Source organism: Hippocampus zosterae, chromosome 2 (assembly GCF_025434085.1).
Source record: "Hippocampus zosterae strain Florida chromosome 2, ASM2543408v3, whole genome shotgun sequence".
Taxonomy (NCBI): domain Eukaryota; kingdom Metazoa; phylum Chordata; class Actinopteri; order Syngnathiformes; family Syngnathidae; genus Hippocampus; species Hippocampus zosterae.
Window position 1 is genome coordinate 38,239,764 of NC_067452.1, and position 14,974 is coordinate 38,254,737.

The window sequence follows — 14,974 nt, forward strand, 5'->3', positions numbered from 1 at the left end:
AGGGTTTGAGCAGTGTTGAAAGAAAGTGATGGGCGGAGACGAGAAATGTTTTTGAGGTGGAAGAAAGCAGATTTGGTGATTTGGGTGATGTGTTGGTCAAAAGAGAGGTTATTATCAAAAAGGACACTGGTAGGTCCTTTTTGATAATAACGACAGTGAGAGGAGGGGGACAGGGTGAAGTTATCTATAGTGAGGGTAACGTTGGTGGTTGTTTGGGTGAGCGACCGAGGACAGATTAAAAGCAGTTGAGATTTAGTACAGTTAAGAGTGAGAAAGTTTGTTTGCAACCAGGATTTGACATCTAAAAGACAGTTAGACAGGGTGGACTGGGTTGTTGGGGTAAATGATTTGGTGGATATATACAATTGGACATCATCAGCGTAGCAGTGGAACTGGAGACAATGATGACGAATTATTTAGCCGAGGGGTAAAAGGTAGAGAATGAAGAGAAGAGGACCAAGCACAGAACCCTGGGGGACACCTTGGGACAGTGGGGCAGTGTAGGAAGAGCAGTTGTTTATGTGTATGAATTGTTTCCTGTCTGGCGGCCCGGTAGTCCAGTGGTTAGCACGTCGGCTTCACAGTGCAGAGGTGCCGGGTTCGATTCCAGCTCCGGCCTCTCTGTGTGGAGTTTGCATGTTCTCCCCGGGCCTGCGTGGGTTTTCTCCGGGTGCTCTGGTTTCCTCCCACATTCCAAAAATATGCATGGCAGGCTGATTGAACACTCCAAATTGTCCTTAGGTGTGAGTGTGAGCGTGGATGGTTGTTCGTCTCTGTGTGCCCTGCGATTGGCTGGCAACCGATTCAGGGTGTCCCCCGCCTACTGCCCGGAGACGGCTGGGATGGGCTCCAGCACCCCCCGCGACCCTAGTGAGGATCAAGCGGTACGGAAGATGAATGAATGAATGAATGAATGAATGTTTCAGTGCTGTGTTGTGTGCGGAATCCAGATTGAAATTGTTCAAAAAGTTGGTTGTTGTTTAGGTAGGTTTTTTTTTAGGTAGGTTTTAAAGTGGAAGGCCAAGCCCCAATACTTGGCTCACTCTTCACATCACATGTTTAAGCATCGGCAAGGGACATCTAATGAGCTAGAGAAGAATCAATGACAAAAAATAATCACAATCAACTGCTTGAGTCCCCTCCCCCAGCCTCCTGTGATTTTCATTCCATTTCAATGTTTCCCTTTCAGAGCTTGAAGAGTCGAGGCAAAAATTCCCCCCTTGCTGGTATCGATTTGCCAACACTTGTTTGATCTGGGATTGTTGCCCCGCATGGCTCAAAATTAAGGAGTTTGTCAACATGGTGGTCATGGACCCATTTGTTGATCTGACGATCACAACTTGCATCGTCCTCAACACCCTCTTTATGGCCATGGAGCATTACCCGATGACGAAAGAATTCAACAACGTCCTTTCGGTTGGAAACCAGGTACCCGGTAACATTTGAACAATGATGCCCACTGATGTACATGTATAAAATGTTTTTTTTTTTCCAAATAGGTATTCACTGGCATTTTTACGGCAGAGATGTGCCTCAAGGTCATCGCTTTGGACCCTTACTATTACTTCCAGGAAGGCTGGAATATTTTTGACGGCATTATTGTTAGTCTGAGTCTGATGGAGCTCGGTTTGGCCAACGTAGAGGGCCTGTCTGTGCTCAGATCCTTCCGACTGGTAAGGGACACTGTCATATTTACCGGTAACTTAAAAAAAAACAAGCTATCTAGACTGTCAAAATAATAATAATAATGCGACTTTTTTTTGTTTTGTTTTTGTTTTTTGCTCTCGATTTTACAACAGCTGAGGGTCTTCAAACTGGCTAAATCCTGGCCAACTCTGAACATGCTGATCAAGATCATTGGCAACTCAGTGGGGGCTCTGGGGAACTTGACCCTGGTGCTCGCCATCATCGTTTTCATCTTTGCCGTGGTGGGCATGCAACTTTTTGGGAAGAGCTACAAGGAGTTTGTCTGTAACATAAATGAGGATTGTCAGCTACCGCGCTGGCACATGCACGATTTCTTCCACTCCTTCCTCATCGTGTTCCGGGTGCTGTGTGGAGAGTGGATCGAGACCATGTGGGACTGTATGGAGGTAGCAGGACCAACAATGTGTCTAATTGTCTTCATGATGGTGATGGTCATCGGAAACTTGGTGGTATGCATCTCCTTTGGTTTTTTTAGTTGGTTTTATTTGCACATTAGTGCATGCCGAAAAAGGATGTTACTTTTGTTACTTTTTGTTTTTTTTTACGCTGACATTGCCCTGAGAGTTTTGTGGTAGCAGGGAAAGGGGGGGGGGTTCTCTTACCGCCTCCCATAGCTCAGGCTCATGACAGCTTTCCGCGAAACATAATTCTGAAGTGACACCAAGTGGAAGGATTAGATCTTGTCACCCAGTCCCAGTCATGAGTTTTTCAAAACTGGCCGTGAAGAGAAAGGTCGGCGATGAGAGCAGCTTGTTTTTGGGAAAAACAGGAGATGGACTTTGACTGTTGTTTAAGTCTGGGGTACCTCGACGTATCTTTTGATGCTATTCGTTAGCCTGTCTGTGGCGTTTGCCATAGGAGTTAGCATTAAGCTAGCGGGGGGCGTTTCTAAGGCAAAGTCGTTTGGTTCTCGTTTTATCTTTATATTTAACTTAACTTAAAACCTCAACTGCATTAATCAGCTTAAAGGTTCTTTTCACAAATTATTCATTACATGCCACTCCCGCCATACAGCGCTCATAAGTCACAGCAAAAAAAAAGAATAAAAACTAATTAAGCCAAATGATGGCTCATCGAAAAACTTCTCAATCGGGTCACTCGTATCTCAAAGCACAACTGTATTTAAAAAATGATTGATTGTTGATGATGCAGCTGAGCCGGGAGGACTCTTTAGTTTGCAAGGTCACATGGAAAATTCACTTGAATCGCTCCTCTACAAATATTTGAATTTTGACGTGCCTCCGACCACGCGTCTGCGAGCGAGCTGCTTATAATTTTACCCGCTCGTGACGTTACTGCGTGGCTCGTTTGATAAGTCTGAAACGTAGCGAGAGTCTCGAGTGCAGGCCAGTGCTTTTCCTCAGCGCAACATGAAGTACAAAAAGCGTTTCAAGTTGTTGATAAGCCCGCATTTGTAAAAATATCTTGGGAACAACCAATCTCAAACATTAACAACAAACGGCTTGAATGCCCTTTTTTCTGCCTCGCTTTGTTTTAACACCTCATCCCTCGGCTGCCTTGCACACCCACTCGCAAAGGTGCTGCAAATATGTCGTTTGATCGGGTCTTGTGAGAAGAGTTTCAGTGCCTGCGATTGGTCTGTGTTTCCGACAGTATTTTATATTATAATGGAGGTTTTAAAAACGCCAGGAAAAAAACACTCCTGAGAGAGAACATGGACTAAGGCGGGCAAAAAACAATGAGGACTCCGTTAAAAGTTGAATGACCACAATTTTTTATTCTTTGTTTTTTATATTATGCACAACTGTCATTTATTGTGCATTAATTTAATTGTAACATGCATCTGTTACATATTTTGATGCATTTTTATGCTTTAGGAAACATTTAGGTCTGAATTTTGGGGGTGGGCGTGGCTTAGAACGAATTAGGGCATTTACATGGAAAATGCGTCTCGACTTCCAAATTTTCTAGTTAAGAAATTTCTTCCAGAATCAATTCATTCCATAAGTTGAGGTACCACTGTATATATTCATTCATTCATCTTCCGAGCCGCGGAGGGGGGGGGGGGGGTGCTGGAGCCTATCCCAGCTGTCTTCGGGCAGTAGGCGGGGGGGAAACCCTGAATCGGTTGCCAGCCAATCGCAGGGCACACAGAAACGAACAACCATTCGCACTCACACTCACACCTAGGGACAATTTAGAGTGTTCAATCAGCCTGCCACGCATGTTTTTGGAATGTGGGAGGAAACCGGAGCACCCGGAGAAAACCCACGCAGGAGAACATGCAAACTCCACACAGGGAGGCCGGAGCTGGAATCGAACCCGGTACCTCCACACTGTGAAACCAACGTGCTAACCACTGGACTACCGGGCCGCCCACCACTGTATATAGTTGAAATATAATCTAGCTCGGTCATTCATGTTGTCTTCTGCCCCCCCCCCCCCCCCCCATGTTCTTATTAGGTTCTGAACCTGTTCTTGGCTCTGCTCCTGAGCTCATTCAGCGCTGACAACTTGGCGGCAACTGACGACGACAGCGAGATGAATAACTTGCAAATTGCCGTCGGCCGCATCCAGCGCGGCATCGCCTTTTTAAAATCCGCCGTCCGACAGTTCTTGCGGAGCCTGATTTTTGGTGGGGACGGGAAGGGCTCCAGCCTGCATGAAGAGAGCAAACCCCTGGAAGAACTACACAGCAATGGCAAAGGCAACTGCATCACCAATCACACGACAATGGAAATGAGCAAAGACCCCGGCGGGGTTTACATTACAGCTGAGGGCAACGGGCGTCCAGGCGGAGGCCTGGTTGTCGGGGTCACGGTCGACGCGGACAGCACCGAAAAGTACCCCATCGACGACTGTCACTACATGTCGTTTATTCACAACCCGAGCCTGACGGTCACTGTGCCGATCGCCGTGGGCGAGTCCGACTTTGAGAACCTCAACACCGAGGACTTGACCAGCGATTCCTCAGACGTGGAGGAAAGCAAAGAGGTAAGATTGCACTGCCGTCTTCCCGTTTTGATCTTTTCGTCTGTGTTGCATTTTAAAAAGTGGACTTTGGCGAGAATAGTTTCGGTTTTGGTATGATTGATGTTTCCAAATACCGTCCCGTTCATGGCCCCACCGTCGTTCAATATGGTAAGATATGGTGCTACCGTTTTGTTTTGTGGACAGGTTGGTACAAAGTCAGATGATGTATGTTGCTTACACACCCTCCCGATGAACTGCAAGCTAGATCATGATAAGGGCAGATGACACTTTGGACGGGTTCCATGGCATGCTCAAGAGGGAATCAAACAAGCTGTAAATTTATGAATGATCTCCTGCCTACAAAGCTGACGACTTGGATTCGCTTTGGTGATTGCTTGGGAAAAACAGACCAGCAAAGGTCAGGTCGTTGTAAATCGTCTCAGATTCTGCAACTTGAATTGAGAAAGATCTGAAGTCAATTCAACAGTATTTCTAGAGCACTTTCAAACCGCCATCGCTGCATACAAAGTGCTGTACACGGTGAAAATTTAACATGCACAATAAACAGCAAGACAAATTGGCAATAAAGGCGGTAGAAAGCACCAAACGGTAAAATCAAGAACAAATCTAAGTCATGCTGAGTCGAATGCCAAAGAATACAAGTGAGTTTTGAGGAGGGCTTTGAAGATGGGCAGCGAGGAGGCTTGCAATAGGGCACTTCCTCCCTATGCTGGCGAGAAGCAATCTAATTGCAACTCAAAAGTAAAACAAAATAAGATTTTGTCGCCACCTTATTTCCCAGATCCCATTCCGCTGTGATTGAAACTACAGTATAATGGCAGTTTAAGATCCATTGTGTCCTGCAGGTGGCAGTGACGTGTATTCGCTAAGTACAAAATTGCCACTCATTGTAAGTTTTTTTTTTTTAAATCCACTCCAGTTCCACAGATTGAATGGGGTGGTTCGATCTGCGCCCCACTTGGCGGATTTAATCAAATCATCATCTTGCACTTGGTACTAACGTGTCCCGATGATGTCACCTACCCACTTTAACCATTCTTTTATAGCTCCAGGTGTCGGACTCTGCAATAACACGGAGAAGATTTGTCGTGGCAAATGATGTGCGCCGTTTATGTAACCGTCTCTTCTGCTAGAAAATCCGATCGCAAACCTGAACACAGACACCAGGTTGAATGCCGGCTTGTGGTGTGCGTGACTTACTGTGTTAATTCCCCCTCCCATTTGTTACTGCAGCCATATCACAGACGCTCTCGAGGTTTTCAGTGAGAGAAGAACTGTAAGACCACTTTATTGTATCAGCACCCATCATGAGGACTGCCAATGTCATTTAAGAAAAGGCTTTTTTTTTTCCTCATTACTCTTAATGACTGCCCATTTTCGTTCTTTGCCTGGTCTTGCCCTCCGCCCCACCCACAACCCACTTTACTTTATTCCCAACTCGTCCCTATTCAGCAGTACACGAACACACTGTGGATGGTTTAACTTTTAAGTGTTATAAAGTATTAATAACCAATAATAATGTATCAATCATCTGCATAAACACCCTTTTGGAATAGTGATCCTCTTGTCACAAAGGTACAAAGCGTAGCATAACGTGCTAAGGCAGCCTCCTCCAGATAAAAGCATATCCAGGCATCACTTCATAGAATCCATAACCCATCAAGGCAAAACGAATACCAAGGTGGAGTAAGGCAGCATCCTTTCAGAACTCGATGCACACGTGAGAAGCATGCTTCCATCATTCCCATGTCCTATTAGCTGGGTCCCACTGCAATCAGGGCTGCTGCACTGTGTAGGATGACATGTTTCAAAACGTCACACGCCAAATGAAAAGTCACAAGTTGTATGCAATGCTAGGTTTTCCTTGGCAAAAACTACAAGACGACGAGCAAGACGGATACGTCTCACTTTGATCCACACACGATAGCTGCTATAAATCCGTATACGATATTTTCTGCACTATAAGGTGCTTCGGATTTTAAGGCGCACCTTCAATGAATGGCCTATTTTAAAACTGTTTTCATATATAGGGTGCACTGCATTGTAAGACACATAAAATAGAAGCTCCAACAGTGGCTGCGGTTGTGCTATTCATCCACTAGATGGTGCTACGCGAAAGGGAATACAACACAGTACAGTTTTATTTATACAGAGCCTTCCCAACATCTGCAGCTGTAACAAAGCTATGAGAACTGGTCACAAACACGGACATATAAATACAAATGCCATTAAAAAATAAATAGATGGAAAAACAAAAGTTCTGAAGACAGTTGATTCAACCAAAAAGGCACACAGACCTCGTGGGCTCACTTCCGCAAGGGGCTAAATATCCTTAGAGGTCTTGCTTGTCTTCCTTCGTTTAGTCAGTAGTTAACGAAGCTTTTGGTATAATCTTCGTTGGATAATGGCTGCGCAGACCTCACAAAGTACTGTAGTTGTCAATTAGTGTCGGGCAGAACCCTTTTAGGTTACAAATGGTTTTTGCTAGTAATCACCACTAGATGGCATAGGAGCACTAACAGGGAAACTCAATAGGGAATGCAAAGAGACTGTTAACACCATATATAAAGCACGTTGAAATATAGGACCCAATGTCGTTTTTTTGAGAAAATTGAAGGTTTTTAAGTGCGCCTTATAGTGTGGAAAATACGGTATATCGACTTGATGCCATGTTATATACGTGGGAAAAACGAAAACACCAGACTTACATGCTGTCTTATAAACAGTGCGCAGTGCTGGTTTTTGCTGGTAAGCTAATGTGGTCATCTCTCGACTTCCGCGCAACAGAAAAAAGCTTAAACACTGCTTTCAAGGAATGGAAATAATGTATTTTCATGTCACTGAGGAAAATTGCTCTTCAGAATTTTGGGTGGGTGGACTGTACGTTATGGGGCGGGGGGGAAGGGGGTAGATGCGGCAAAAGAGTTCATTAAAAAGAAAGATAAACTCAAAATTAATCGGGTCGTTAATTTCTCAGTCGACGTGAAAATGCCGCACATACTTTGCTTGGTCCAATTTCAGGCTTGGATTGATGATGCACTGGAATACTGCATGCACTCTTCCTCAAACTGAGGTCACATCAAACGTACCCACAGTTGCATTACAGTAATGTCCAACTCCCCCATGTCATGTGTTGCTCGATGATATGATTTGAGCCTTCAGACATACGTCATGCCAAAAAGCCTGTCGGTACATTTGATCAATTGCATGTGATGACAATGAGGAGGACATTCGAGAAGAGTCCAACTCTGTTATGCCAGTGCCTAGTCTGAGAAGAGAATTACATTGAACAACCACTTCAGGACATTTGGTCCTGGAACCACTCTTCCAGTGGGAGTTTTTGTTGTTGTTGTTTTTAACTTGATGCGCTTTACCTTGTTCATACAGAAACTCGACATAGAGCCCCAACATCTGAGCTCGTCAGAAGGGAGCACTGTTGATATTCGCCCTCCAGGAGATGGGGTGGATTCGGTGGAAATGGAGCCAGAAGAGTCGATGGACCCAGAGGCCTGCTTTACTGAGGGTGAGATGGCGACGAGTAGACTTTGATAGGTTCACGAAAAGTGGGACAGAAGTGCTCTGAGTGACGGTGCATAGAAATGCTCATCAGATTTGGGGGGTGGGGGGGCAGTACAGTTATCCCTCGCTATTTCGCGGTTCGTTTATCGCGGCTTCGGTGCATCGCGGATTTTTTCAAACAAATTCATGTTTTTTTTCTTCTAATATTTAATATACATGGAGTACAGTACTGTATATGTTCCTCGATGTGACTCGCTGTTGTTTTGCAGCTTCTCGCGGACCGTTTGCGGACTTAAACCTAAAAAAAGTTGTTTTTTTAGGTTTATCGGTCACTGTTTTGCGGATTTTAGTTTTTCACAGGTGGTTTTGGTCCCCATTAACCCAGATAAACGAGGGATTACTATGGTATAGTACTGTATATGTTCCTCGATGTGACTCGCTGTTGTTTTGCAGCTTCTCGCGGACCCTTTGCGGACTTTTAAAAAAACAACTTTTTTTTAGGTTTATCGGTCGCTATTTTGCAGATTTTAGTTTTTCGCAGGTGGTTTTGGGCCCCATTAACCCCGATAAACGAGGGATTACTATGGTGTAGTACTGTATATGTTCCTCGATGTGACTCGCTGTTGTTTTGCAGCTTCTCGCGGACCGTTTGCGGACTTTAAAAAAAACAACAACTTTTTTTTAGGTTTATCGGTCGCTGTTTTGCGGATTTTAGTTTTTCGCAGGTGGTTTTGGTCCCCATTAACCCCGATAAACGAGGGATTACTATGGTAGAGTACTGTATATGTTCCTCGATGTGACTCGCTGTTGTTTTGCAGCTGCTCGCGGACCGTTTGCGGACTTTAAAAAAAAAAAACAACTTTTTTTAGGTTTATCGGTCGCTGTTTTGCGGATTTTAGTTTTTCGCAGGTGGTTTTGGTCCCCATTAGCCCCGATAAACGAGGGATGGTATGGTACTGTATATGTTCCTCGATGTGACTCGCTGTTGTTTTGCAGCTTGTCGCGGACCATTTGCGGACTTTAAAAAAAAACAACAACTTTTTTTAGGTTTATCGGTCGCTGTTTTGCGGATTTTAGTTTTTCGCAGGTGGTTTTGGTCCCCATTAACCCTGATAAACGAGGGATTACTATGGTTATAGTACTGTATATGTTCCTCGATGTGACTCGCTGTTGTTTTGTAGCTTCTCGCGGACCGTTTGCGGACTTTAAAAAAAAACAACCTTTTTTAGGTTTATCGGTCGCTGTTTTGCGGATTTTAGTTTTTCGCAGGTGGTTTTGGTCCCCATTAACCCTGATAAACGAGGGATTACTATAGTATTGCTTTAATAATTTAACCTGGCATTTTGTCCAACTCGGCCACCGTTCCTCATGTGCAAATATCCTGCTCAGTTGCATGTGAGCATGGAATTTAACAATCAACTGTAGTAAATCCCCGCCGATTGGCGGTTCACGATTCACAACTGTGAAAAGTGAAATGAAATCCCAAAGAAAATCCGCTTATATTGGAAAACAAATGTTTCTTTCTCCGCAACTGTAGGATGCGTAAGCAGATTCCAGTGCTGCCAGGTGGATGAGGAAGCAGCCGGGTTTAAGAGTTGGTGGACACTCAGGAAAACCTGTTTTGTCATCGTGGAGCACAACTGGTTTGAATCCTTTATCATTTTTATGATCCTGCTCAGCAGTGGTGCGTTGGTGAGTCTCAATGTGCGGTTTCGTTCACCCGTACCCGACTCAAAGTTCATTCATTCCCATCATGGCGTAACGTTTTTTTTTTTAACTAACAAAAAAAAACAAAAACTCAATTTTGCCCAGGCTTTTGAAGACATTTATATTGAACAGAGGAGGACCATCAAAACAATGCTGGAGTACGCAGACAAGGTTTTTACGTATGTCTTCATCCTGGAGATGCTGTTGAAGTGGGTGGCCTACGGCTTTGTCAAGTACTTCACCAATGCCTGGTGCTGGCTCGACTTCCTCATTGTTGACGTACGTACGATTCCGAACATCTTTCATCTAAGAACCGCTTCAAACAACAAAGCGCATGCCGAAAAAGTGGTGAAGATTGCACGACTGTTTTTTGATGGCGGCGCGGGCACCCGCGGCGGCTCCTCTCTCCCCCGCAATTGAATACATTGAGTTTCAACGTGTTCACATCAGTAAGATTGGTTGTGGCCTTTCACGGTTTCCGCCCCGCTTATGCCGTCCGCCGTGTGGTCTCAGGTGTCCCTCGTCAGCCTGGTGGCCAACGCTCTGGGCTACTCTGAGCTCAGCGCCATCAAATCTCTGAGGACACTGCGAGCCCTCCGCCCACTGAGAGCCCTTTCTCGCTTCGAGGGCATGAGGGTAAGTAAGACGCTCTTGCAAGTCGAGCTTTGTCGCCAAGTAATTCTGAGACAAAAAAAATCACGTTAAGCGCGCCATTGGACGTCGTTGGCAACGTTGTTTTCTTGACTAATCGTTGTGTAGCGATGGTTACGTGACATGAGAATCGAAAAACGTGTAACTTTTGAAATGAAACTGCATGTTCTCCTTCCAGTTCAGCTCTGCACTTCTTCTATCTGCATGTTTCTTTTGACATTGTGTCGATGGGATGGCAGACATTGCTTTTTGACGCTGCTTGTTTGGTGCCTTGTAAATGTGACCTGTAATCTTTTTTCTTTGTTGTGTGTCTTTTTTCATTTACAGTCAGACAAAAATGTTGTGACCTCATCCTGCCTCGAAGGTTTTTTTCCCGTTTTGCTTTTTTTCCCTATGAATTTGTACACTTTTACTGAATCAACCTTCACCTTCTTAACTGTCTGGTAGTAAAAAGCTTTTGTGTGCAGATACCACTCACAATCAATGTAGCCTTTGTATCGATATATTTAAAAAGAAAACAAAACAATAGTCAAGTGAGCCCCTTCATTTGAGCAACAAAAAGGTGCTGAGTTTGTCTGTATTTTGAACGTGTCCAGGTTGTGGTCAACGCACTACTGGGGGCCATCCCCTCCATCATGAATGTGCTGCTGGTCTGCCTCATCTTTTGGCTCATCTTCAGCATCATGGGGGTCAACCTGTTCGCAGGGAAGTACTACTACTGCGTCAACACCACCACCGACAAGGTCTTCCCCATCGAGGAAGTCAACAACAAGTCCGAGTGCCTGAATCTGGTCAACGACAGCGCCCGGTGGAAGAACGTCAAAATCAATTTTGACAACGTCGGCGCTGGTTATTTGGCGTTGTTGCAAGTGGTGAGGCGTTCAAAAAGGTCCCGTCTTGTGTGTCGTTCAACGTTACGGGTCTGGAATAGAGGCTAATAAGTAACCGTTACTGTCGGAAGATATTACGGAACAACTAATGCCACAATATTCTGTCGTGACCGAAAGAACGAGATCCCGGATACAAGCGGCCGAAATGAGTTTTCTCCGCAGGGTGTCCGGGCTCTCCCTTAGAGATAAGGTGAGAAGCTCGGTCATCCGGGAGGGGCTCAGAGTCGAGCCGCTTCTCCTCCACATCGAGAGGAGCCAGATGAGGTGGCTTGGGCATCTGATTCGGATGCCTCCTGAGCGCCTCGCCGGTGAGGTGTTCCGGTCATGCCCCACCGGGAGAAGACCCCGACACGCTGGAGAGACTATGTCACCCAGCTTGACTCGGGATCCCCCGGGGAGAGCTGGACGAAGTAGCTAGGGAGAGGGAAGTCTGGGCTTCCCTGCTAAAGCTGTTGCCCCCGCGACCCGGCCCCGGATGAGCGGTGGATGATGGATGGATGGATGGATGGATGGATAATGCCACAATACACCTTTTTAGAAGAATAGATGGAAGAAGAGAAGAATTAAAGTCTCCTTTAACCAGTGCACCGGAGACCTCCTCATAGTAGATACATTTTCCTTCAAAAGCCAATTCCTTCAACTGTAGCTGTACACTGAAGACAATTGTCCTTGAGATCCGAGCAACATTTTTAGCTCCCCCCCCCCCCCCCCCCCCCCCCCCCCCCAAGGTCTGGGAGCACGAGATTCCACCCAATATTTAAATCTAATTTTGTGAGTCGTTTGCTTACAATGTCTGCATTCAGCCTGACATGGCCCTTCATTTTCTTCTCCTTTGACTGCAGGCCCTTTTAGTGCCCATTTGACCTTGTTCATTGAGGATGAGGGCTACTCGAGGGATCACTTAAAATTGATCAATGGAGTTGTTGAGCCACAATGCCGGAAGAAAAAGTCATCCCAAAATGAAGAAAATCGATATATTTTTGTTCCCCTTAGCCTTCCTGACATGTACTGTTCGCATTGAAGACGTGGCGGCGAACAGAGGTTGTTCGTTTGGAATTGTTTTATGTTTGCAGCTTAAAGGCTGTGAGCACCAAGGCAAAAGTCGCGCGTTTCAATATTTCTGAGACGTGCAGCAACAAATGCAAGGGAAAAGTAGAGCAGGGAAAATAATTTACTTAGAAACAAGTAAATTCACGGAATCATTTTCACGTTGTTTCGCGTAAGGACACTAAAGGAGCATAGCGAAAGGCAAAGACACGCCGCCTGTTGCAACGTTACAAAAGCAGTCATTTATCGACGTCTGTTCGTAGCGTGAAATAAACTTCCCATGACTCAATATTACAGCAAATACAGACGAGCTCTTTATATCCCCAAGTGCATGTTCATGGGTTAAGTGTGAAGCCTGAGGTCATACGCTTGAAATGTTCAACTCAAAGATGGCCAAATTTGGACTAGTTTCATTGCCGTTCGATTTTACTTTTAAGTGGGAAGACGAAAAAAAAAATAAATTTTGCGATCCGCTTTATCCTCACAAGGAGGGTGCTGGAGTCTATTTCGGCCGGCTTCGGGCAGTAGGCGGGAGACACTCTAAACCGGTTGCTGGCCAATCGCAGGGCACACATTGACGAACAACCATCACTGCTAGGGACAATCTAGAGCAGGGGTGTCAAAATCATTTTTGGCATGGGCCACATTTAGTTAGCGTTTCACTTGGAGGGCCGTTGTGACTGAAACCGTATCAAGAGGTCAAGATTAACTGTTGATTTGTTGTTTGTTACATGGTTATGCTTTGGTAACAATAAAATGCTTAGAATATATCTCTTATTTATTACATATGAGAATTTCGGTCTGGTAGCCCAGTGGTTAGCACGTCGGCTTCACAGTGCAGAGGTACCGGGTTCGATTCCAGCTCCGGCCTCCCTGTGTGGAGTTAGCATGTTCTCCCCGGGCCTGCGTGGGTTTTCTCCGGGTGCTCCGGTTTCCTCCCACATTCCAAAAACCTGCATGGCAGGCTGTTTGGACGTTCTAAATTGTCCCTAGGTGTGAGTGTGAGCGTGGATGGTTGTTCGTCTCTGTGTGCCCTGCGATTGGCTGGCAACCGATTCAGGGTGTCCCCCGCCTACTGCCCGAAGACAGCTGGGATAGGCTCCAGCACCCCCCGCGACCCTAGTGAGGATCAAGCGGCTCGGAAGATGAATGAATGAATTTAAAAGAATTTTGCTAGACATTTTAGAAAGCTTCATGGAAAGTTGACATGTTTGAGCTGCTTTCGCGGGCCACATAAAATGATGTGGCGGGCCAGATCTGGCCCCCGGGCCTTGAGTTTGACACACCTGATTTAGAGTGTTCCATGAACCTGCCATGCATGTTTTTGGAATGTGGGAGGAAACCGGAGGACCTGGAGAAAACCCACGCAGGGAACATGGAAGGCCGCAGTTGGGATCGAACACACGACCTCTGCACTGTGAGGTGGACTTGCTAACCGCCTGGGGGCGGGGGGGGGGGGGGTGAATCAAAATTTTGAATTTCTTTGTCGACATTTGCAATGTTCCCATCATTCGGGAGGGGAGTGGAGATGGTTTGCTAGCTTAGCAGAAACACCCATGCTGACTCATCGATTGTCATCTGTTGTCAGGCAACATTTAAGGGCTGGATGGACATCATGTATGCAGCTGTGGATTCTCGCAACGTAAGTTTCTTTCAAACCGCCCAAAAAAAAAATAGTTTTGTCGTGCAATTTTCACAAGTGACATTTTTTTTCCTTTCACTCCAGCTGGAAGATCAGCCCAAATACGAAGTCAACCTGTATATGTACCTCTACTTTGTCATCTTCATCATCTTTGGTTCCTTTTTCACCCTCAACCTTTTCATCGGCGTCATCATCGACAACTTCAACCAGCAGAAGAAAAAGATAAGTCGTCTTCTTTTGTCTCTTGAGCTTCTCCAATGTTTTCCCCTTTTCGTGGTTGTCACGATCTTTGGTTTGTGTTTTCTCTTATACTTTGGAGGGCAAGATATCTTCATGACGGAGGAACAGAAGAAATATTACAACGCTATGAAGAAGCTAGGCTCAAAGAAACCACAAAAACCAATTCCTCGGCCCGCGGTACGTTTTCCGCTGACCTTTGGACATTCCGGTCCTGAACCTTGCTCCTCCCGACGCGTGACTCGTGTTTCTTGCCCGGTTTGTCCCTCAGAATGCGTTTCAAGGCTGCGTCTTCGACTGCATAACGAAGCAGGCTTTTGACATTGTTATCATGATCCTCATCTGCCTCAACATGGTGACCATGATGGTGGAGACCGACGACCAGACCCCAGACATGGACGACATCCTTTACTGGATCAACCTGGTCTTCATTGTGCTCTTCACGGGGGAGTGCGTCCTGAAGATGATCTCCTTGCGTCACTATTATTTCACCATCGGTTGGAATATTTTTGATTTTGTGGTGGTGATCCTGTCCATCGTAGGTGAGGATACTCCTTGGTTTTCGTGGCTATGTTTTGGTTTTTTTTGGGGGGGTTCGACGTGTGCCAAACGGCTGCTT

General features: G+C 45.6%; 1 protein-coding gene across 3 annotated transcripts in view; it reads left to right on the forward strand.

Moving 5' to 3' along the window:
- Positions 1–14,974, forward strand: part of scn1lab (sodium channel, voltage-gated, type I like, alpha b) — a 40,749-nt gene that overhangs the window by 24,296 nt on the left and 1,479 nt on the right. For all 3 annotated transcript variants that reach the window (XM_052059133.1, XM_052059132.1, XM_052059131.1), the window contains 13 exons: positions 1,190–1,428; positions 1,500–1,673; positions 1,800–2,156; positions 4,132–4,662; positions 8,050–8,185; positions 9,719–9,873; positions 9,994–10,167; positions 10,402–10,524; positions 11,136–11,411; positions 14,065–14,118; positions 14,203–14,347; positions 14,438–14,535; positions 14,627–14,897. In XM_052059133.1, the coding sequence (XP_051915093.1) occupies positions 1,190–1,428; positions 1,500–1,673; positions 1,800–2,156; positions 4,132–4,662; positions 8,050–8,185; positions 9,719–9,873; positions 9,994–10,167; positions 10,402–10,524; positions 11,136–11,411; positions 14,065–14,118; positions 14,203–14,347; positions 14,438–14,535; positions 14,627–14,897 (2,733 nt within the window). The remainder of the gene's footprint in view (positions 1–1,189; positions 1,429–1,499; positions 1,674–1,799; positions 2,157–4,131; positions 4,663–8,049; positions 8,186–9,718; positions 9,874–9,993; positions 10,168–10,401; positions 10,525–11,135; positions 11,412–14,064; positions 14,119–14,202; positions 14,348–14,437; positions 14,536–14,626; positions 14,898–14,974) is intronic.